At 38.6% G+C, this 24056-nt stretch overlaps 2 protein-coding genes across 4 annotated transcripts; both read right to left on the bottom strand.

Annotated features, from left to right (window-relative positions):
* Positions 1–1817: 1817 nt before the first annotated feature.
* On the bottom strand, positions 1818–13347 carry LOC121646883 (transmembrane and coiled-coil domain protein 3-like). Of its 2 annotated transcripts, none has more exons than XM_041995968.1 (4): positions 13277–13347; positions 3514–4469; positions 3155–3290; positions 1818–2382 (listed from the first exon to the last, which is right to left on the bottom strand). In XM_041995968.1, the coding sequence occupies exons 2-4, from the start codon at positions 4425–4427 to the stop codon at positions 2077–2079; spliced, it is 1356 nt and encodes a 451-aa protein (XP_041851902.1). In that variant the 5' UTR covers positions 4428–4469; positions 13277–13347; the 3' UTR covers positions 1818–2076. The 2 variants fall into 2 exon arrangements, with proteins under 2 accessions (XP_041851902.1, XP_041851901.1); XM_041995967.1 differs by lacking the exon at positions 13277–13347 and adding an exon at positions 12120–12305.
* Positions 13348–16840: 3493 nt separating this feature from the next.
* On the bottom strand, positions 16841–23828 carry nr2c1 (nuclear receptor subfamily 2, group C, member 1). 2 transcript variants are annotated; one of them, XM_041995964.1, is made up of 14 exons: positions 23721–23828; positions 21492–21632; positions 21135–21368; positions 20901–20979; positions 20608–20787; positions 20381–20531; positions 19861–19957; positions 19602–19786; positions 19050–19203; positions 18793–18914; positions 18524–18666; positions 18168–18305; positions 17927–18032; positions 16841–17764 (listed from the first exon to the last, which is right to left on the bottom strand). In XM_041995964.1, the coding sequence occupies exons 2-14, from the start codon at positions 21561–21563 to the stop codon at positions 17593–17595; spliced, it is 1833 nt and encodes a 610-aa protein (XP_041851898.1). In that variant the 5' UTR covers positions 21564–21632; positions 23721–23828; the 3' UTR covers positions 16841–17592. The 2 variants fall into 2 exon arrangements, with proteins under 2 accessions (XP_041851898.1, XP_041851897.1); XM_041995963.1 differs by lacking the exon at positions 23721–23828 and adding an exon at positions 23508–23645.
* Between the last annotated feature and the right edge of the window lie 228 nt (positions 23829–24056).

The raw sequence follows: 24056 nt of genomic DNA, 5'->3' as shown, positions 1-24056 counted from the left end.
AATGGAAGAGTCATTGTTATTTGTAACTAAGTTTACTTCGTGTAACTGAATAAGCAAGTCCCATCTTTGCAATCATTGCAGTCTACATTACCAAACCTCTAAGTGCTCAAATGTTTATAGAAACCACCTAATTACATGACAAATACCACAAAGAACTCCAAACATCAGTCACACTCTGATTAAAAAGGTTTGTTTAATTTAACAGAAATTAGCAGGCAAAAGGCACGTAATGCACAAAAAAACAACTACAGTTGATCATTTAGTGCACTAGAGATGAAAAACAGAATGTAAACCAGGTCAAAGTTCTGCATGTAAAACTTCTTCAAATGTGTAAAAATGGGAACAAAAAACAAAAACTTTAAAATAAGAGATAAGAAATAACGCAAACAAGTTATGGCAAACATCTCTAGTGGTCTGTAGCTTCATGTAAATCCTCATAGGCAAGAGTTCATAGGACAAACATGAGAAAAAGAAAGAAAGAAAGAAAGAAAGAAAGAAAGAAAGAAAGAAAGAAAGAAAGAAAGAAAGAAAGAAAGAAAGAAAGAAAGAAAGAAAGAAAGAAAGAAAGAAAGAAAGAAAGAAAGAAAGAAAGAAAGAAAGAAAGAAAGAAAGAAAGAAAGAAAGAAAGAAAGAAAGAAAGAAAGAAAGAAAGAAAGAAAGAAAGAAAGAAAGAAAGAAAGAAAGAAAGAAAGAAAGAAAGAAAGAAAGAACTTGGCTCATAGTTTATCACTGAGAACCAGTAATGTGCTCCCCAGGTATCACTGGAGTACTGAAGGTTTTTAAAAAAGAGAGAATTGCATTTTTCCTCAGAAAAGGCCTAATATCACAGTATAACCCACCGCCTCTGCATCACAATGTTAGTAAAATAAAAAAATAGCATTTAACTGGACAAAACCCATAATACATTTCTACATAGAATAGACTGTTTTGTTTTTGTATTGTTTACATGTGCGTGCTTGCACTGCGATGTGCTGTGTTGCTGTGACCATGTTACCACGGTAATGCAGTTGGATTGATTTTTGGCCCTTTGAGAGAGGAGACAGCTGGTCTTATCGTGCCTTCAGTGGTTAGGGATCTCTCATGCCAGCGCTAATGACACTTTGTAACACTCTCCTCCAGCACCAACACCCTGTCACTCCTTTAAAACACTGATGTAAAACACTCACTCCCACAGGAATGCTTTTTTTTCTTAAAAAAAAACAAAGCAGTGTGTCTGGAAATAAAAAATATATTGCACATCAATACATCAACAGTTAACTGAAAAACTAAAAAAACAAGAAATAATAGAAACTAAACAAAAGAAATGTAAAAAGATGCCCAGAGCCTCTACTTTAGTTTGTAAATTCTCCTTTAAACAGAATATTTCAACAATTAGGAAAATATGGAAATTTCTGTTAATTAAACCAGTAGTCAGTTAGCTTAGTTTTGCTCATAGGCTGGAAACGCCTCTTAAACAATACACAACAGTGGTTAAGCTAAGCTAAACAGCTGCTAGGTCTAGTTTTATTTGTACCAAGCACTGTAGGCAAATAAGCACATTTCTCCAAGTGTCCAAGTATTCCTTTAAGGATAATGTTAGTATTTCATAGATTTGACCAACACCACACAATGAGTGTTGTCTTATTTCTGTGCATGTTATACTTTCAGTTTGAGTTAAGCTGAAGTCTAGCTAAAACAAAATAAGACAGAATTCTTTTTACTGAATGTGGTGAGACCCATTTCTGTCTGCAGTGAAAATGCAGAAGAAAATACTCTTCTTCACCCTAATTTATCCCTGATTTGACCAGTCACATCTTCTGAAGATTTCATAGTGATCACTCAGGAAATAGGAAAATTTATTATTTTAAAATTCATATCAAACTGTTAGTTGCACACATTCAAGTTCTAAAGAAATAAAAATAAAGAAAGAAAAAATTGAAATTTAATTTCAGTGTGTTTAAAAAAAACCCATCAGTTTCTACAAATGAATGGTGACCATGTCTGCTGAAGATTGTACAACCAATCCTCTTCGACAGTAATTGTGATGACTGACAGCACTTGTGTTTGATGGGTGTTCTAAGAGTGTTCTCTTCGCCATCAAACCGGCACCAGCAGCTTGTCTATGGCATACTGTAACCGGTCCCAGTTCTTCCAGAATATGGTCAAAAAACACACCCCCAGGATGGTCGCTACCACATGATATCGGCTTCTCATCAGTGGAGCGGCAAACTTGGCAGCAGTAGAGACACACACCAGGATGACAGTAATGATTGCCAGCATGATGTTGATGCTCTTCCCCAGCAGGACCCGGGCGTCGGGGCTCTCGAGCTGGACTGTCTGCTGCTGCTGCTGCTGCTGGAGCTCCAGCTTGGAGACGCGAGTCTGACACGACTCTAGGGCTTCCTGAAAGAGACGAGGAGAGATTTTAAATAGTTTCTTAAGCTGAGCTTGAGCATTTAGTTGGCATTCTATTCCTCAATAATTCAATTTTTCCTAAAAGATAAACTACATAATCACAAAAATCACACGGTAAGGATTTGTAGTCAAAAATTTGACATAAAATCATATAGCCCAATGATAAGGAGCTTTCTGTATGAGATTTTCCTCAGTCATTGAACCACAAGCATTTTTATAATCTACGGAGATGCATCTGCACACGTTGCGTAAGTACCTTGCACATTTATGAAAGCAGTACTAACAAAATTATGCAAGCAAGGTTTGGAACAAAATATCCAACCATCCAGTTCAAGTCTGCTTTAAGGAAGACTTTGCTTACATCTGTAAGTTGGTGACAACCTAAAATGTGTACGTGCTACAACAGCACATCTCTACAGGTGTTAAACCAGATTACCTGCAATCCAGACCTGTCACTCACTCCAAATATTTGAAACATTATGAAATAAAAAAGGACAAAGGAGGCACCAGAAAGTTGAGCAGCTGGAATACACTATCAAAACTAAAATGGGGAATAAACATTTTGAAAACTACAGTCCACGTGCTGTTGTTTATGTTGTCTTTGTTCAACTTCCTTTAAAATGTAATTGATCTGCAATCATCACATTTACTTTGCATAAAGGCTTTTTTGGCGAAGTCTGCTTATATATGACAAATTGATAAGCTGCATGGCTTTACTTCATATGTGAAGCATTACACATAATGATTCTATGTTACTCACCTGTATGTCCCTGGCTCTTTCATGAGCCTGGTAGGCCACCCTCTCCTCTACACTGGCCAGTTCCTGCTTCAGATTCGCCATTTCATTCTGATGAAGTTCGGTCAGGTCATTCAACTGGCCTTCCAAATGTACATACCTGTCAGTGAGGATGCAGAAATACTGGGTAATTATTTATACTTATCCAGATGTTAATATATTGCGCATGAAAATTGCTCTCTTCTTTAAAAGTTAAAATTACATGTGCCACTAAGTAAATATTGTGCAGTCCGATATAATATGTGTTCCTAAATGGGAGTCTCCTCTCTGTTTACATGAAAGTAGACTTTGTGTTATACATACATTATGAGATATTAATATACCTGTATCTTTCGTCCTGTAGTGTTTGGCTGATAATATCATACTCTTTCTTGAACTGTGCCTTTATCTCTTCGATATCTTCCTCCAGCTGGGTTTGGGCATCTTTGATTTCCCTCACCTCCTCCCAGCATAAGTCCAGGTTGCTCTGGCCAAGGCCTTGACTGGCCTGGCCTACAGACACTCCTCCCATTGCTGGATTCCCGTTGCTGTCTGCTGATATAGAGGCACTACCAGAGGAGCACTCATCATCACTGGGATACTTGGGCTTGCTTACCAAAGAGGTACTGCTGCTCAGCCCTTGTCCTGAACTGTCAGTGGCCAGTGGGGAGGAAGCGTCCAGAGAGGTTTTGAGGTGTGCAATGTTATCAGCGCTGCCAAATTTGTTCCTGATGAGGTTGGCAAATTCTCTGGGTTTACTGAAGAAAAAAGGAGGGGAAAGAGAAACACCTGGCCCGATAGTTTTGATCTTGTCCATGGTTGGGTGTCGGCCACTGCCAGTCATGTCCTTCAACAGCTCTCTGGGTGACTCCCTGGGTAAGGTGCTGTGTTTGACTGGGGGAGGGTGACTGGATGGGCTGTGATAGAATTCACTGTCTTTCATTTTTCGGTGGTAACTCTCCAGCTTCTTTTGCATCAGTGCAATGTTTTGAGCTGACTTCTGGTTCTTCTTCTCAAACACCTGCTTGATGCGCCCAACTTGCTGCTTGTCTGCACTGTTCACCAGCTTCAGATACTCAGCTACATTCTCATCTCGTGCCGTTTGCTCAATCTTCAGCTGTTCTGTGACTTTTAGTATCTTCTGCTGGAGGCTGTCCAAGCAAGAACGACTCCGCTGGACCTCCAAGCCAAAAGCAGTGCGGGAACTTCCATCGCTAAGGTCCACATCCAGATTGTTCTCTGAAGAGCCTCGACGCATTGACACAGGCAAGTTGAGAAATCCGCCCTCAGTACTCCGGTCCTATAAGAAGGAGGAGAAAAAAAGATGGATTTTAATAAGAATGATGAGTTTATAGGAAGGGCCTCCAATTCAGTGTGCAAAATGTCTTGAACTGAGAATAATCTAGAAAAAACTCAACATATAAAAAAAAATGATAAAGTATGATCAGATCTGCTGTAACCAGTAAAGCAGGTAAGCAAGTAAACAATTTGTTATGATTTCTAATAAAAAGACAAATAGAGAACATCTTCTTTGTAGACATGTTCAGTTAAGCTAAACTATCTATTTTGAGTTCAAAAACACTTTGACCAATGAGTTCCTCTTTTAACCCTTTAACACAGTTTCTAGGATGTATTTCCTCAGTTTATGATAAAAACTGTCCTTGTTATACACTGTCGGATACTAGTCTTCTTCCCCCTGATGATTACATTTTGCAGTACAATAATTGACATATTATCTCATATTTATTATGTCAATACAATTTACATATTATACAACAAAAAATGATACATATTTGCAAATTATTTTGTGGTTCTTTTTTTTTTCTTTTTTACATTTAGTTAAAGGGCAAAATAAAGACTTCAAATAAAAAAATCTGGCCATTGTTTCCTGGGTTAGGCTTTAAAGAGTTAATGGCCTTATCCACTTGTGTCTAAATTTTCACATGTACAATATTCCACTCAGTGAGTTCTCACTCGCACCCTCTTCTGTTATAATCATTGTGAGGCCATCTGGGAGTGACTGTAATGCTCTTATTTGGCACATCTGCTGCTTTTTAAGAGCCGACTTTAATCCTGTTTGTTTAGGGTATAAAAAACAGATGCAAATATTCGGATTACAGCTATGAAATGTGTGAGAAGAAGTGGAGCATCTAATGTAGGTCAGTGATAATGTCACACAAAGCCACAAGACTCCAGAAACCCCCAACAGACAGTGTCCCCTACTTTTACAGGTAATTAACATTTTATTTTCTGCAAGATTTAACAGATTTAACAGTCCAATTTACTTTTTGACTGTTGGCTCTAAAGGACAATGACCCATACAGAGCTAAGAGGTCTCTGCTATAGAAAAGCAAAAGCAGAACATGCAAGGTTCCAGTAAGCAAGTTTAACCATAAGAAACCGGAAGGTGCTTCATAAAGAGGAAATTAAAACAAGCTTAGCACACATTCAATTCAAATCATTTTTAGAAATGAGTTTTGTATTTGAATGTAACGAAACTGCAAGAGTGGCCAATAAGCCACTGCACCTAGAAAGTTGATCACAATACACTATAAGTGTGATAACAGGAAGTGTAAGCTGGTAAAGCCTAATGCAAAATGTACAACAAGCACCGTAGGCGGTACACAGCAGCACTAATCCTTTACAAATGTAACGCCGCTATTCAAGAGAATAAACAAATAACAGCTAACTCAAGCAGACTTAGGATTCAATCCTGCTTAGTGTTGCAACGTCACCATGTAATGGCCACATATTGCAAGCTAAGTACCTTCACATTTGACTAATGCATCTGAAGTTCACCACATAATGACGTGCTTGAACACATGATTGTCATGTGAAACTCAAGGGGATTTAAGACCCAACAACATGATTTATATGACTAAATATAGACTGGTACACAGAGTGAAAAACATATGGTGAATCCTCAGACTAAATTATTCTAATATTCCCTTTTATCCAATTATGCATGTACATTCTATTGACTTGCTAGTGACACTATGCACTCACTGTTGACTTGTCAAACTTATTTGAGGGCAACATGCTATATACCAGGAATTTGGTGTGTCATCGCTGAGATCCTGAATTTATATCCAGCATGTCTGTTACCATTTTATGTACACACAAGTTGCTTTGTGCTCTGTCTAAGAATGGCAATATTGGGGTATCAGCTTGTCTCTCACACCAATTTGTCCCTCTAAACTCCTCAGCATGTTTTAAACTCCCTTAAGCATTTCATATTGTACATCGGCCCCAATTTTGGGAGCATAACTTGCCATTTATTTAACCAGAAAAGTCTAATTGTGTCATATGATCTCTTCCTTACAGACAGTCCCTGTAAAGCTTACAGCATAAAATACATAATGACAGCCTTTTTCACAAAGAAAAGGTCATACCAACTAATTTCAACAAAGTTCCCATCCAGTTCTAATCCATATAAAACAGCTAAATGTTTCCATCTGAGCAGTTATTAAAGCATTGTAATGTAATGTGGCCAGTCATAAATATAAACATGTTGCATATGTGTATTCCCTAAGGCTGTGCCACACTTTTAATGTCCAAAGGAAAAACAATTCATGCCAATCTCCCCCAACTCAACTGCTGCTATGACAGGATTAGCATTTAGCTTAAAGCACTATTGTGCCTAAGACAAGGAGCTAGCACAGCTGTAAGCGCCAGGCTTATTAGTACACATTTGTGCACAACTGAAGAGTCATATTATTCTCAATGTGCCAATAATTCTACAGTTTCAATGTTGTCGTATGTATTGTCTAAGAAGAGAATGTTGCTTGCTTGTCCTTGCCCATTTCTACAAGCATGCCTGGGGTATTTCAGCCTCTGTCTTCATCCCACCCTCTCTGGCATCTGTCTGTCTTGAACACAGAACTCTCTCTGTGCAGAGAAAAAAAGCACACTTTGTCATGTCCTACCTCTGCTGTCCAGGACCAAGCTGCTGCATATGGATTCACTGGCCTGACGTATAGCCTGAGGGGGCCTATGTCCAATCAAAATCCAGCTTTGCCCAGAGCACAGCTGGATTGTCTTATCTAAACAATTCACATATACAGTAAGCTGTCCTTTTGCCATATAGAAGATAGAGAATATGTTTCTTCTTAAAGAGGAAGTGCAAGGCACGCTGGTGTTTAGGTTTCTCATATTACCAAGTCTTTTCAGTTTTCAAATAACAAACACAAAGAACTGCCTGTTCAACCAGACAGCATAAAGTGCAAGCTATTTCTGCAGCAGTGGAACTAAGCTGAGTCCTCAGGCACTCTTCCCACCACTAGCGCTTCCTTTGAAATGTTCTCCTCTGTGGCATTAGGGGTCAAACATGGACTATAACCACCTAAGTTCACGGCCTCAAGGTTCTGAGATAACATGGATATGGTTTAGGTGTCAAATAGATCAAAAAGCCACCTGGGAACCACTGGTGAACCATCAGCCTGTAAAACAAGCAGGCAAGGATGGGAGTGGATTATGTTCGAAAAAGAGTGTTGATACATCCTCCGTATTTTATACTGCACCTGGAGGAGATGATTCCTCACTGAATTTGTATCACACAGCTAGAATGAAGGGCATACCCTGATACAGAAAAGAGGTGGACTTTGACAAGATGGGGCCCAAATCACGACATTAGCTCACATAACAGGGATTACACAACCCAAGTGTTTCATCACAAACTTCAACTCAACAGCAAGTAAGATATGGCATCAGCCAATTCCTGATGAGAGATTTAAAGAAATTGCATCATTAACACCCCCCCCAAAAAAAATCACTGCAACTTAGGATTTCCACTCACTCTGTCTAACTGCAGGGTAATCAAAAAGTCTGTCTGGATGAATGGTTCTGCTCAAATAAAGTAGCCACACGCTGATAAAAACGTTCTCTCAAATCAGGAGCTGCCCTACTTTTCACACTTGTGCAGCCATTTTCAAGGGTTATAGAGGTAGCAGACTACATAATGGTAGGTATTGAAGGTTTCCAGCAGGTTATGAAGGGGACTTGGTTAAAACCCTGTTACTAAGGAAATGCTGCTGCTACAGCACAGCAGCAGTTAAGTCTAGTTACATGAATGTTCATTAACTACGAGGTCAGGGACTGAAATGAGGTTAAAGTGTGATGAGATGGAGGTACCACCCAGAGCTTTTGGTATTCCTAAGCAACAAGATGAATGTCTTAATGGGTTCAATGCTAGCAACTCTAGCAAAAAGCTATGTTTTGTGCATCTGAGTCCTGGAAATGTGGTTTGTGATTTAAAATTGACTATATTGGGGGTGTTTTTTTCTCTCAAATACTCAAGATTTTATCATTAATATTTATACCCCAGAATGGTCTGTAGAGCAAAATAAAGTCAGAAATATTGATCTAAGAGGTGAGAACAAAGGAAAAGTAGCATGTATCATCTTTACCAACATGATCTGCAGAAGCCCCCCTCATGCCCACTGGGTGCCCCTCCCACATCTCAGCCATCTAGAAGCCCCCTGTCACCCTCACTGACCTACATAGCACACAGCGTCTGTCCAGCATCATGACCCATTTAATATGTTCTGACCTCTCTAGACAGCATAACATGAAGATTCATCCCATCTGCTTTAGCATGAACCTCGACCCAACAAGGCAAATACGTTTGTTGTGCTTGAGAAATCCACTCAAATCTGTGCTGTATTTTGGGGGTATAAGAGTGGATGAAACCTGCAGATGCTGCTCATCTTGCACTGCAGTGTGCTCCCTCTTTCTAGGATCAATGATCTAGTTGGTGATTCAATTTTTCATGCAAAAGCAGACTTCATCATCCCACTGCAGCACCACAAAAAACAGTCAGAGCAGCATTTCAGCATGAAATCCTCAACTAAAATACAAGGCTCACAATTTATTTAGAAGTGGGTGGGTACACATTGGGTGTTTACTAAACACTGAGCGGTAATGGTAGAATAAATATTAGTTCAGATTAGCAGAATGTAAAGAAACTGAATATGAACTCACTTTGCCACCCTCACAGAGAGAACATTACTGGAACCACAGACGGTTTCTCATGCAAACAGGAACACACTATCCACATGACAAGGAAGTTGTGTTTATAAGTACTCACAATCACAGCTGTAATCTATTGAAACCACAGCGTCGGGTCACATGGACACACAGACACATGCAAATACGAGCACAGATGTTTGCAATGGTCTGAAGAAATTGGATCCGAATGACAAGGCCTTGGTGTGTGGAACATATAGTGGACCCAACTAAGTATTGTGTCGTTGCTTCTGGCCTCCATATGAGGAAAAGGAAAAAACAAAACAAACAAAAAACACACACACACACACACAAGGAAATAGAGCTAGCACTCTCACAGAGATGAAACAACCGTCCTTTCAGCAGAGAACAGAATCACAGAGGGGAAGAAGCCTGCAGCACTTATTGGTATTCCCTCCAGCTGATCCTCATGGATACAGACACTTTCCCGGCCAGGACTCACACAGCGAGATGGGGAGGGAACCAGAGACAGAGAGCGACAAGGAGCACATCTTTCATTTTAGCCAGACAGCTGACCCAGCACCTCCTCCTCCTCCTCCACCACCTCTCATCTGCATCCCACAGCTGCCTATGTAGCTTAACTTTGACTTCTTTCTTGACTCAGTGAAGAACAATTGTGCCTCATTCATAGAAAAGCAGATAAAAAAGCAGCAGTGTTTAAAGTCTTAAGTTCACGGAATTTATCATTCTCCATACATCAGGCACTTGAACTGCTTTTGGGCATATTAAGTATTATCTGATGGACAAGCTGGTCCAGGACTAAATCAATAACCCATTAACACTAAATACGCTGGTACATTCAAAGTACTGCATCAAAATAAAATAAACAACAGAGCCGATGGTGTTAGTGCAGGGAGGACTTAAGTACGTCTACATAAAATAAAAAAAATGCTTAACCTGAAAAAAATAATTTCAGAAAAGGTACATATGTGATGACTGACATGTGCATTCCAAGTGCAGGGTTAAACATATGGAGAGATGGAATTAATAACTCTAAACAGAGGCACCATTTAGTTGGGCTAAAGAGGGTTTGAGGAACTAAGTCCTGAAATCCCAATCGTTGCATCATCCCTGGCCTCTAACCTACTATATCTGCTGCACAATAGCTGTTTTCAGGAACAAATCTGGAATGTCACTTTAGGCCAACAGGATGAGGAAAAGAACAGCTACTCAAGTCCAGTGACAATAAACCAGACAAATATCAGTGATGTTTTTCATTAAACTAATTCAGTGACTATATGTTGCTGATAGCTAGCTGGGATGTTTTTAAAATGAATGTCTCAACCTCTACTTCATTAGAAAAGTCATCATTTAATTGAATTTATACTAAAGTTAAGCCCAAAAGGTCAAGCAGGCCAAAACTTTGTGATCTACCTCCAGAGACTGACAGCGACTCAGCTCAGATCTGAAGGTTCATACAGAAAAGAAGACTTTCTGGTTTAACAAGAACCATTCATTCTTCCTTCTCGGTATCACTAGCACTGAGGGCATCTACTTTAGATGCATACCGTAGGTGGTTTACCACAGCCAAAGGGGATTTCTGAACTTATACATTTCTATTAGCTAATGCTTCGTTGCCCAAACCTGTTATTGTTTCAGGTGAAATTGCTGTCAGGGTGTAGCCGGCATTCGAATGTAAGGTGTTCTAAAGAAAGAGTGCGTTATTTATTACACAGGCTGTTCAGCACTCTTGAGAAATAAATATTCTGACTAAGTTCATACAAGGTGTATAAAAACAATTTATCTAAAGGACCAAAAAAAGCCTCTTATAGTGTAATCAATGTTTTAAAAAGCTAGAATGCCAATCACTTAAATCTTATTATACTGTATTATTGTATATAAAAGGCCAAGAATTTGTGTACTAGTAATGACTAATTACAAGATTATTATGTCACAAAATAGAGCAATTAATGACTGTAAGAATAATGTTACGTGATGTTTAATTTCCTCCATGCATTAATTTTTCGATACAAGATATGACTTGAGCAGCAAGCTTTCAATGTCTAATAGAAAAAGATGGGGGCGGTAATAAAAGAGCGTAATGTTTACTCCTGAAAAAACTGGGTCAGGAAATGAGTCACTGTATGACCACAAAAACAGTGACACCTGTAAGACAGTGTGGAATGCCACACCTTTAAGTGTGTGTTTGTGTGTGTGTATATTGTACTCAGGTCTGTCAATTCTTGTAATTACTATTAATGGTGTTGTTTTTTGAGTGGCTTGGTTTTTCAGTATCAGTTTCAGTCTCAAAAATGGTTATGATGATGCTCAACATCCATAAAAAAGTATTACTATTATCAATAATAATCCAATAAATGTTTTAGAATGTACAAAAATTCATAGAAATAAATAAACAGCTAATATATTACAGAACTAGAATGCTGGATTTATTGTTTTGGGTTCTTTTTTATAAACTATAATACAAGACTTCCTGTCAGTTTCAAAGAGAATGCAGAGTATTTTTATAGTATATTTTTAGACATGTGCCATTAAAATTTAGCAACTGAAAAGGAACCTGTGGTAAGCATAATTTCTGCAGGCGTTGCACCTGTCAGTGTGCTAACCAAAACATCCATGAGTATGGAGTATACAACGAGACCATTTCACGAATAACCTGAGAAAACACTCAATGTTAATACCAGTATTTTCTCTGTACTACACACTTCTCCTAGCTGACATTTACAGACACTTTAACTATCATGTGTCAAACCATCTTCCTGAAAACGTGCGCCTTTTTCTATTATATCCGCCCAAACGCATAACCGGGTTGCTTAAAGCTCTTTGTTAAGAGAAATGTGAAGCTTTAAAGTAGCGCAGCTGTTGGTCTCACATGACGTGGAGCTCAGCAAACAATGCATGGCTGGTACAGTGAGGGAGCTGACTTGTGACACAACAATACATAAAAATCCTGCTCAAGATTACTCACCATCCGGCTGCTGAGGTGTTTCTCTACTTCAGACAAACTTCGCACAGACACGTTTACGCTGGGCATAATAACCTCCCGCTTGAAACCAGAGGAGCTAAGGCTTTTTCAACTTCGGTTTCGGGACGAGTTTCCAACTCACGCCTGAACTCGCATCCATGTTTAACCCATTTAGACCCAATCCCCCCCCCCCCCCCTCTCTCTCTCTCTCTCTCTCTCTCTCTCTCTCTCTCTCTCTCTCCCTCTCACCCTCTCTCACTCTTTCTCTCTCTTTCGGCTCTGGCCGGACTCGGAGCTCAAACTCCGCCTTTTTGTCTCTGCAGAGGGGAAGAGGGAGGAGGGCTTAACTCTTTCAGCACACGTACCTTTCGGGGCCAGATAAAGCTAGCCTCGGAAAAACACCCTCTTCACTCTGTTTATTATATCCCCTTAGTTTCTCGCAAACCCGATACAATATAGAAAAAGCCTCATTATTACACGGGTTACTAATTTTATCATCAATAGATGAAATGATCAAACTTTATTCATGTAAAATTGATTTTAGATCGATTTCATACATTTAAATTACTTAAAATTACCACAGATTAATTATTATTTTAATTTAGAATTCATTTACATCTTTCCAGTAGTTATTTCCAATTACTCATTTAATTAATTATTCATACTTATGCATTTCATTGTGGGCCTTTTCTACCTTTACACCAGTGCTTCATGCATGAATTAGATTAAACTGGAGCCCAAACATTACATATAAATGTTTAGATTAAGTACTATTTTTTTTATAAATTAATCGTCTTTCTTAATAGTTTGGGTTGTTTGTTCAAAAACACTAACATTAATGTTGTTGCATTTCAAAAGAAAAAGTGTGTGTATGGTCGCTCCATGCATGTGTGGGCTCTTTACCTCCCACAGTCCAAAGACATGCACGTTAGATTAACTGATGATTCTAGTTTCCTCACTAGGAGTAAGTATGAGCGTAGGGGTTGCGTAAACCGTCTCTTAAAGATGCACAACGGAACTTTTGCAGTCACTTTTTTAGTGACTCGTCCACTAATGATGGCTAATTTGACATCCATCTTCCATCCTACCTTCAGTATGAGCTCTCTCCACTCAGTAAAAGACAGTTTTGCTCTGTCCCTTTCTGTCTTACTTTAGCCTACCTCTCTTCCTCAGATCATGTCTCCTTGTGTCTTTGCTGAATCAGCAACTATGGGTTCAAAACGGTCTTTTGATGCCCGGTTGCTTGCATGAGGTGGTGCATGGAGCAATGTGAGGTAGAGGCCTCAGCCCGCGGGGCGTTGCTAGGCAACGACTTCTCCCGAAATTTGCATAATAAATGTCAAACGAGTCAGGAAAGTTTAAAGTCGGAAAGTTACATGGTCCCTTTTTTATTTTATTTATTTATTTATTTATTTATACTATTATTGATCCAGGAGTCTTAGCTAATTATAGATCTTTATCCACAGAATGCAGGCAACTATATAGCTGCCTTTCATATCTATTAATACTTGAGAACAGTTCCTGAGTATACTATAGCCGAAATTACGTTTCATTGCAGTCATTTAAACATAACTTTAACAATGTGAGGAATTTGTATTCATGAATGAAAACAAGCTTCAAGTTAAAGGAGGATCAGATTTTGGGATTTGGATAAAGCAAATGAGCTGAACACGTTCTTCCGCAAGTTCAGCTCAGAACAACGTTCAGCATTATTCACCCCACCTCCAAACATATAGACCTTACAGCCTTCAGATGACCATAATTTCCCTGCCACACCTCCATTCTGTCACCCTGCAGCTCGGTCAATAGACCTTCACATAGATTTATCTACTTCCTCTCAGGATACATTGAGACCTCCTCTTCCTCCTCCAGCCTGTCACCACATCTCACACCATGAAAGTCTTTCAGAGAGCATTATTGTCTCACCTCAATAAACATGTGATCACTTTTCAGAACCCATTGCAGTTTGTTTATAATAATGGGCTTGAGGTTGAAAATGCCACCATATACCTACTTCAGCAAACCCACTCTCATTTGGAACAATCACTGTGAAGAGCATTTTCTAGGATTTCTCAAGTGCTAAATCCACCTACGCTGTTATCTGGGAAGCTCCAGAAAATTTAGGAGAACCTCCATAAGTCCATAACTGCCTGGATCTAGGACTACCTTAAAAATAGACCACAGTTTGTGAGATAGTCTGTGGATCTGAGAAGGTGGCCTGCAGCACAGAACAGGGGACATCTGAGACTTCCAGTACAAGTCTGAGTCCTGACATCTGCAGAAATATTCTGATCGCTCAGTAGCTGTGGGGCATATCATTGTTGACCAAGACGCTGAATATATTCAGCTGCTGGTCAGTCAATTTGTAGGATGGTGCAAAACATTCACTTCATAGTGAACACAAATAAAACAAGAGAGAATATTATGTATTGTAGGAGGGCCATGAGTAAACAAAAGCACTGTACTGTACTGTACATCCCTGGAAAAGAAGTGGAGGTAGTGGACTGGCTCTACAAATACCTGGGAGTTCAGCCAGACAACACACCAGCCTGGAAATGCAACATCTACAAGGAAGTACAGAACAGGACATACTTCTTGAGGACATCATCTTCTGTAAGTCTGTTGCAGAAAATTCAATCAGCTTTGCAGCTGAGGCAGCAGCATCAGAGCCAGAGACAACAAACTAATCAAGATGGCTGGTTATGTGATGGGGATAACTCTGGAGCTGATGGCTCAGAGAAGTGTAAAAGATGGGAGGAATTGCCTGTTATTTTCAGACTTTATAGTGAAGCCACAACAGAGTGTGTTTAGTGAGACTTCTTCAACTGAGCTGTTAGCCAGAAAGGTACAGGTGGTCATTCCTGCCAGTGGCCATTGCCCTCTGGAATAAAAATAGTTGCATGATTGACCATGAATGATTTCTTTTTCTTTCTTTTTTTTAACTACTACACTATAATTTCCTGTCAGGGCAATATTAAAGTATTTTCATTTATTGTTTCTGACTTTCTGACTGTAAAAGAAAGTAGAAAAGTAAAGCACAAGGACTAATGAAAAATAATAACATTTTACTTAAAAGCCAGTGGCTGAAACTGAGAACATAAAACAGGTAGTATAATCTGTAAATTTCAAAAGAAAGATGGAAGAAAAAAGTTTATTATAGCCAGACTCACATGCTTTAACTTTTGAACTCTTTTATTGTACATTTGATTATTTACACAGAATAACACAGGACATAGTTGCCATTTGTTGACGTTATTACTGGTTTTACTCCAGAATTACCAAGGCTCTCATGATTGAAGATGAATTAAAACTCAAGGTAAGAAATTTATTCCTCTTTACTTTTATGTATAACCAGTTCTGTCACCTTGTTTTGCAACACCTTCACCAACATCCCCTCAAGCAGTCCAACCAAAACACCCAGGAGCACCTGGTAGCAGTCCAACTAGTCTTTTCACTCACATTCATTCAGCTTGGAATGAACTAATCCGTGTAGCCTTGACATAAAAGCCTCACAAATCCCTGACCCTTAACTCTTACAATGAGTGTTGTTTATGCAATTCTGAATTGTATGGATAGCTTTTAAAGAGATAAGAGAATCTGCTCATTTCTGCGCACCATACAGTGAGTGCACTGTGCACTGATATGTAGTAACATTAGTGGTTCAAAGACAGCAAATCAAGTGATGTAGTGCAATCATGGGACAGTGGAAAGCCAACTGAAGAAGCCACTGGATCTGCTCCACAACAGACTTCTAAAAACAGCAGCAGGCTATATCGTTCACCTCTTTATCAAGTTTAATGCTGCCATCAGTGTTTTTAATTACCTCGATATGTTCACAGAGTAACTACAGTAAAAGGAAAGCTTACAGACACTGTCCTCTGGTCTGCAGAGCCCCAATGAAAAATTCATTAGCTAATAACACACTGAAAGTCTAATCCCCTCTAAAGCATCCTGCTACTACTTCCATCTCATGTCACTTGACACGAAACCCAGCAATAAGTCTATGAGGTAGGATACAGATTTTGCATTATTAATTCAGAGGGAACTTGTAAACAATCTGCTGTTAATAGAAGCAGGGGCAAATTCTGAGGGATGATTAAAGACTTAAAACTTTGAAACATGAACTGATATACTGTATGTTCTTAAATGCTCTCGATATTTCTGTGATGCTATCTAGGTAACTAAGTGAATTGGTTTCTTGGAAAAGGGATCAATGAAGGTAACGAGGTAGAGGATGACACATTTTCTTCAGGTTATCTGAAACTCAGCAACAAACATTAAACACCGACTTAGACTGACTTCAGATAACTCAAGCTGGAAGTTGATTGGATATTTGCTGGATATCTAATCTACTATTAAAATTGCTCCACTGACATCTGAAAGCTTTTATATCAGATAATGTAAGCTCAGTTTTGCATTTAAAGAGATTTTGCAGTTGATACATGAATAATCTCTTTATCCATATAGAAAGCATTTTGTATCACATGTTGACCTAACTTTTCCTGACATGTAGTCTTAACAGAACCGTTCTACTGCCAAGGCTGCTATCCTGGTGCGACATATAATCACATTTCAATAATACATAGCACAAATATGCACATTAACAGACCTTTTTGTAGGCACTATATAAAATTATATTTCCAGAGTAAATGCACAATAACTCTGCTCCTCCCATTCTTACTAATACTGTCAATATTGTCAACTGCCATAATAACTTGGAAACGTGACTGAAAGATGTTTTTATTTTCAAATGACATGACCATCATTTTCCATCCACATTAATTTGTTCAAAACAATAAGAATCCACAAATTGCCAAGTGCTGCTCATTGTAGCATTCTTGGTGCATTCTATATACAAATCTATGTACATAATAACTTCAGATCCACATGATGCCCAATTCCTGACAAATGATGCAGCCAATCCTTTGGACTGGCAAAAGAATATGAAATAAAGGTTAGACCCTTTCATGGTAATATCTCACAAATTAATTCACATTTGGTCACACATTTTTTTCTCCTGATTATTACTCTCTCTCGCTTTCACAAAAGAAAAAAACAAAACAAAAAAAACATGGCCATTTAGGAAAAGCTGTGAAAACAAACCATGCCAATTCAAAGTACAAACAGTTTCTGCAAAAAAAGAAAGGCTTGGAGGTTATAAAGCATTAAAATACGACTCAATAAAAAGCACAATCTGCAATGCGAGTTTCAAGGGTAGATTCTTGTACAAGCAGATGCTGGCAGGCTTGCCTGCCTCTGAATTGATCTTATTTATCCTCTTTATGAGCGGAGGTCTACTGACTTGTTACTGAGGAGTCAGGCATAGGAGCAAACTAAGAAAAACAGAATTAATGAAGGATAACGACTCATAAATACATTATGTTTTAACCATTCAGTAACTGATCTGCTGAGCTTGCTGAATGGTTTTTCAGTCCAGTTTTCACAATTCAGCTTTGCTGTCACTTTTGGCCATTTGTCAGATGCCAGAAACTGCTTGGCTATTATAATCGGTGGACTCCATTTTTAGGATGTATGGGATAATGCTGTCGATCTGTACGTTTCCAATAAGCCCAGCGAAAAACAGCTCCTCAGTCACAGCTGCACTTATCAGCCTCAGGGCTGGAAGACGCAGCAACAGCTTGGATAACCTGGGTGTAATGAGGGGGAAAGGAGACATGAAATTCATGCATGCAAGCAAGAACATCTGTGATAACATCAATTTGTCCTGCTAAATAGAAAGTTTGTACAAGTACACCTCTGCCTTTCCAGCAGTGCTAGCATTAAGTAGTGCAAAGGTAAAGCCTGCAAACCGATAACAGTCTTCTGGGTAGGTCCTGGTTACGTAGTCCTGCAGCTCCATGTAGGCCTTTTCTTGGAACCTCTCTATCTGTGGAGTATTATCTATGCCTGGGTGATCTAGCACAGAAAGAATGCATGGACAAAGTAATTAATGAGCAACAGCTGTACATGCTAAGGATCCCACTTTAACACAAAAACAGGAATTTAAAATGCAATTTTTAATGTACAAACTGGGCAGCTGTCTTTACACACCAGGACTAAAGAGAACGATGGCTTTGAGGTAGGCATATTCATACGAGTCTGGTGACAGCTTGGACATGCTGTTACAGAACTCCTGCATCCTCCATATGTGCTCCATTACTAGTTTTACTCTCTCTGGGGAAAGTTTATCTGCATGAGGCAAAAAAGACCAATTTAGAGGAGATGTAAGGGGTAAAGGATTAGAGTAGCTTTTGGCACATTCGAGAGAAAATGTACCACAAAAATGAATATTACAGATTTAAAATCCCATTTTGACCACATACTTCAGATTGGCATAATCAAAGTGCTTAAGAAATTATATTCCAGAATTACAAGCTTGCGGGCAGCCGACAGCAAAGCTCTCCTACCTTCCTGTAAGCTGGTCTGCAGATGGTTGATAATGGCACTTAGGATGGTACCAACATTCATAATGTTAGAACACTGTGCCAGGCCCAGGGCAAAAAGTTCATTCCAGCAGGCTTTCATCAAGTTAATGTCATTGTCTTGACCGCTGTAAAATAATAAGTAGTCAATTTAAATTTACTAAAAAATGTTGGCACAACTCCTACATCATTTTCATATTCACATATGCACCCCAGCACCACTATTTAACCAAAAAAAGAGAAAAACTTCTTACCTGAGGGTTTGAAAGGCAGGTATGGAGCGTGCCCAGTGCATAGAGAGAAAAAGTAACCGGGACGCTGACTCACAAATGTAGTTGACATTAAGGTACTCTGGCACAGGCAAAGGCATCATAAGCTATAGAGAAAAAAAATGCATAACTACAATGTTAATCTGAAAAAAAAAAAAACAAAAAAAAGAAAAACAGTCTTAGCATAAACAGTGGTTTTGTTGAAGTGGGGAGCAGTTGCAGTCAGCAACTGCGCCTTTTACCTTGAAAGGAATATGGCTGTCAGAAAGCAGGGGTCCTTCCAGCTCCACCACAGGACCAGACTGGTCCCCTGACATCAGCTGCATTGTGGCATCCAAGGAATCTCCTGCTGAGCCATCACCGGGTTGGAGGACTTTAGCCAGCGTGTCAAAAGCTCTAAAAATACAGGGCATTTCAACTCAAAAGACTCATGTTTTAAGACACAAAATTTTGAGTTTTGTATTTATTATAGCTCACAGAGGACAAAAAAAAAGAAGAAGAAGAAAAAAAGCCTGTACAAATAAAGCACATTAAACCTCTGCAGTGCAACACTGGCATAAAACAAGATGTCATATCTCTGGATTAGCTTTATCCAAATCTAATTAAGACCACAAGATCAAGTCAAAAGCCACATGGCCCTACAGGAAATTTTATTAGAGCTTCATGACAAACAGAAAAATACAGCCCCTGGCTTTCCTTTCAATCCTTCTGCCAACATGCAGTATACTCATTAAGTTATGTAAAACAACACTGGTCTGGATCAAAGCCTAATGACTCTATATGACAACTCTCACCTGGTGATATCATTCGCAGTTTGATCATCAGCTTGGATGTCTGTCACTGAGCCGTCACCATTGCTAAGTGTTTCAGCACCCATCATATCATTCCCACTGTCACTAGATTCCCTGGTTTTGTTAAGGTGGGCAAGTGATGATACTACATTTGCCAGTGTACCAAGATCACCTTGAGATGGGTCATCCTGAGGAAGAGGAAGCAGTGGTTATCAAACATACACAAATAGCCTCAGGAGTACTTTGACTGCACCAGTGTTACCTTATCAGGGGAAGCTGGAATCAATATGGTGTTTTCCAGCTTGGAGAAGGGCTGCTGGATGTTGAGCAACATGCTTGACTCAAGTAAACTTGTAGACCTAAAGTTTGAGATTTTACATTAGATAACAATTTAGTAGAATTATTACTTTATGCACATAATTCCCATTCCTAGAAGCATTTACTTACATTCTTACCAATTAATTTGTTTTGTGTAGTGTTACTTTATTTAGATCAATGTCTTTTGAGAACAATTACATGCTTTAAATTTATAATATTATGCAAATGTGTCAAAAAGATGCTGAGCCAACCCTTTGATACTGAGATGTTTGTAAAGTAACTTAAGTAGTGCATGCAAATCAAAACTAGGAAATTAATTTTAAAATTATGCTGTCCAGTATAACAAAGGATATGTTAAAAAAAGGATAAACTGTCTTTATTTTGTATCAGACTGTAAATATAGTTTCAATAAGCTAATAAGATGTATATTATAAGAGCGTCATCTTTTGGTGAGTGGCATGTACCGAGCAGTTTCCTTGTCGGATACAAAAGTAGGTGTGGCAGCCAGGGGACTACAAAGGTTCTTGCGGATGTAGATCTTTTCTGTGGAGGCTGCACAGTTCACAGATTTTTCTCTGCTGCTGACTTCAACAGGCTTTCTTTCACACTGCACAGCTAATAAACAAAACCTTAATCAAGTAAATCATTAACACATTAACAAAAGTGTACATACAGAATTACAATTCCTTACAATCTTGTTTCATGCCCAGAGCTATACAGCGCTGCAGTCGACAATACTGACAGCGGTTTCGGTGTAGTTTATTAATGGCACACTCTCCAGAGCCCCTGCACGTGTACACCAGGTTCTTCCTTATGCTGCGTTTAAAGAAGCCCTTACAACCCTCACAGCTGACAGCTCCATAATGACGCCCTGAAAGAAGATGGAGAAAACATGATCAGGTTAGCAAATGCATGCTTTTGTAATTCATTGGCAATAATAATGAAGATAATCTTTATAATTATTTTTTAAACTGCAGTTCCTACCTGAGGCTTTATCACCACAAACAACGCAATACTCAACTACTGGTTTGATAATAGACTGGTCTGACCCTTCAGTCACAAACTGAAAAACAATCCGAGACAACAGAATAATTACATTTCAGCTAGCATAGCAGAGTTTAGACTGCCTGAACATGTTCATGATTAAGTCATTAAACCTTTCAGGAGCTTGTGTATCAAAACTGTAAGGAAGAAGTCACTAACATATTTGGGCAATACCTGAATTTGCTGTCCAGCTAGTTCAGGGGTGGTGAACAGCAGCTGGTTCACCCCAGACCCATCTGGAGTTGCGAGGATGACCTTGTTTGGTGAGCCTTCCTGCTTTGCCAGAATCACCTTCCCACCAGAGGAATAGTCAGCATTTGCTAAGATAAACTGCTGTTTTCCAGGGGAGGACGGTTCAAGTGCTGTGACAATCTGGATCTTCTGGCCAGTTTGCTGATCAGTTACAATCTGTTGAAATAAAATATTGAAAATATGAGGTAGTGCTGATGTTATGTGCACATACAATTAATGGAGATGATGAAAAACAAGTGCAAATTGCCCATGTGTTAATTTAGACACAATTAGCATCACCTGAATTCGATGTCCTAAAGCCATGCTGTTGTCTGTTGACACAAGCTGGATCCTTTGTGTCTGCCCATCCATTCTGATATTGCACACCTTCTCCCACCGTTCCTCACATCAGTACCCCATGAGGCATACACACCTATAGAGCTGGACAGATGCATCAGTTACTAAGAGACCAATACATTTTTTTCTTTGTTTTTCCTAATAATGTTTTTCATTAATATTTTGTTAAGATGAGTTCATGTTTGTGAGGCAATTGGATCTTACTTTCAATGTATACGAACGTGCAATATGCCTCATATAAATAAGAAAACCAATAAAAATATATGGGAAAAAAGAGACCAATAATTTTGGTGGATTATGTTCTATTTTTGGATTAATGTTTCATATTAATATTTTTACTGTGATACCTAAATAATAAGAAGAATAAAAATAATAAGAAGAAGAATGCACCTGCATGACCAATGCAAGAAATCATTTTATTGTGCTTGAGGTGGAAAAATTACCTCCTTTACAAGGACAGCAATCGCCAGATATTAAACCCGACACTACTCTGAATGAGACACTACCATTTAAACATAATTTTCTGATTAACTAAAGCCAGATAAGTTACTTAGCATAAGCAATAAATTAATGTTAACTGCACTGTTGCAGCCCACTGCAGTTTTATTTGATCTCATCGTATGCAAAAACAAAAGAAAATAAATTAACTAATGCATTCTAAAAATGTATCTGTCAGTAAAAAAAATGTCAACTGATCACATGGCTTCACTTTCTAAACTAAAGAAAAAATATTAACTACATGCTTTATATGTTGTGACAAAATCTACATTTATAAATACTTCTTAAAATATATATGTAAACAGGGCACAATATTTGTGTACAATCACATTTCTACCCATTTCTCAACTAATCATATCAACAGAAACCTGGCTATTCTAAAGCGAGATAATGTCACCCAAAACAATCATCTCAAACATTTTATTTTCTTTGTCTAAGTCTAGAACAAACAGCTTAACTTCATTAAAAAGAGAATTAGGCCCTATCAGACTACAATAACCACTGCTCTGCACAGGATAGGGTATGGCCTTTATTGTAAAATAAAATAATGAAAATGTAAAATACAACTTGCCTAATTTTTAATTGATAAAACAAGTGTATTACAATCCCACCAATAGCATGTAAATTATTCAACAAACAAACAAAGACACCAAACTGAGTGAATATATCTTGTGCAAAGTAAATAATAGTATAAGTATAGAATGTTACAACTTCCAATATTCTTCCCGTTATCTGGTTTAGCTTTTCAACTAGCTTGAACATATTTCTGGTTAAAATCTGGTCAAAATTCCTGAATGACAATAGTCAAAATACGCTTTCAATTATCTTTTAGAGCCAATAAGTAGAACCAAAGTATTTAATCTATCAAATTCGATGTCAATAAATGTAAGATTGTGGCCTATGTTAGCAAAACAAGCTGGCGCTAGCCAGAATTATAATATAGCTCAATATCCATGTGTAGTAACAAACAAACGAGCGGAAAATACACCAAATAAACACAGACATGCTACTGACAGTCGGCTAAGTAAAATCGATACGGAAGATAAAGGTATTTCTTTTCCTGTGGGTGAAAGGTCAACATTGAAGGGTTAAAGCATGCTAGGGTTCAAGGCCCATCATGTCGAATCCCAATCTACTGCAGCATATCTTTTCTGACGAATGGGTGAAAACAATCTAATCCAGACAATTAATTCTCTAGACGATATACAATTTAGCAAGACGGCATGCGGTTTAATACTACAACTTACTGCTATCACGTTCACCCATGCAATAGTGATTTGTTCGCTTGATTTAAAAAATTTGTTAGCAGCGCTAGCATAGCAACTAACTGTAGCAATGGAGCTAACGCGGTTACGATTGCTGGGTAACTAGCATGTCTGTTAATATTACTGTCGTTCGATTCATTTTCATATCCACATAAGAACTTGTCGAATTACTGAAACTGACGGTGCAGATACGTACACATAGCAAAATTATGTACACGCCAGACGTATATTTCTCAATCGAGTTCCCAACGACAGTGATAACAAGCTAAGTTAGCCGTTTGTTAGCTTGTAGCTAATGGCAGCTTCCCTACTGTAGACCTACTACACACTGCCTTCCTTCCTGTGTTACTGGCAACTAACTGCTCTTTCACAAACTACTCATGCGTACACATTATTAAATACTTCTTACCTTTCGATAACCCAAAACGTCAGAAAATATATTTCCTTCAATAAATTATTATTTTGTTTGCTGCAGTTGGTGGGAGGGTCAGAGTTCGTGACCTTTTTTTTATCAATATACTATTTGCGCACATGCGCAGTTGGGTAGGTGTTTTATGACGGGCCTATATATTTGCGCTATTGTCTGCTTTGGACATCTCTGAGGTTGTTGGTAATAAAGCCTTTCACGTCGTGGTATTAAATATCTTTGTTGTAGTTCTGTCTCTTGGTGCTCATTTAGCAATTTCCCTGTGCAAGGTTGGTGGTTGAGTGGCTCTTTCTTGGATATAGTAATATTTTTTATTCA

The sequence above is a fragment of the Melanotaenia boesemani genome, chromosome 10, assembly GCF_017639745.1.
Source record: "Melanotaenia boesemani isolate fMelBoe1 chromosome 10, fMelBoe1.pri, whole genome shotgun sequence".
Classification (NCBI taxonomy): domain Eukaryota; kingdom Metazoa; phylum Chordata; class Actinopteri; order Atheriniformes; family Melanotaeniidae; genus Melanotaenia; species Melanotaenia boesemani.
This window is presented reverse-complemented; position numbering and strand designations above follow the sequence as displayed.

Coding starts and splice junctions, on each gene's coding strand:
- LOC121646883 (XM_041995967.1), bottom strand. CDS start 12,185: ATGCCCAGCGTAAACGTGTCTGTGCGAAGTTTGTCTGAAGTAGAGAAA. Junction 4,470..12,119: donor AACACCTCAGCAGCCGGATG/GTGAGTAATCTT, acceptor TCCTTCTTATAG/GACCGGAGTACTGAGGGCGG. Junction 3,291..3,513: donor CTACAGGACGAAAGATACAG/GTATATTAATAT, acceptor CCTCACTGACAG/GTATGTACATTTGGAAGGCC.
- nr2c1 (XM_041995964.1), bottom strand. CDS start 21,563: ATGGATGGGCAGACACAAAGGATCCAGCTTGTGTCAACAGACAACAGC. Junction 20,788..20,900: donor TTGTGGTGATAAAGCCTCAG/GTAGGAACTGCA, acceptor ATCTTCTTTCAG/GGCGTCATTATGGAGCTGTC. Junction 19,204..19,601: donor ACTGCGAATGATATCACCAG/GTGAGAGTTGTC, acceptor CTGTATTTTTAG/AGCTTTTGACACGCTGGCTA.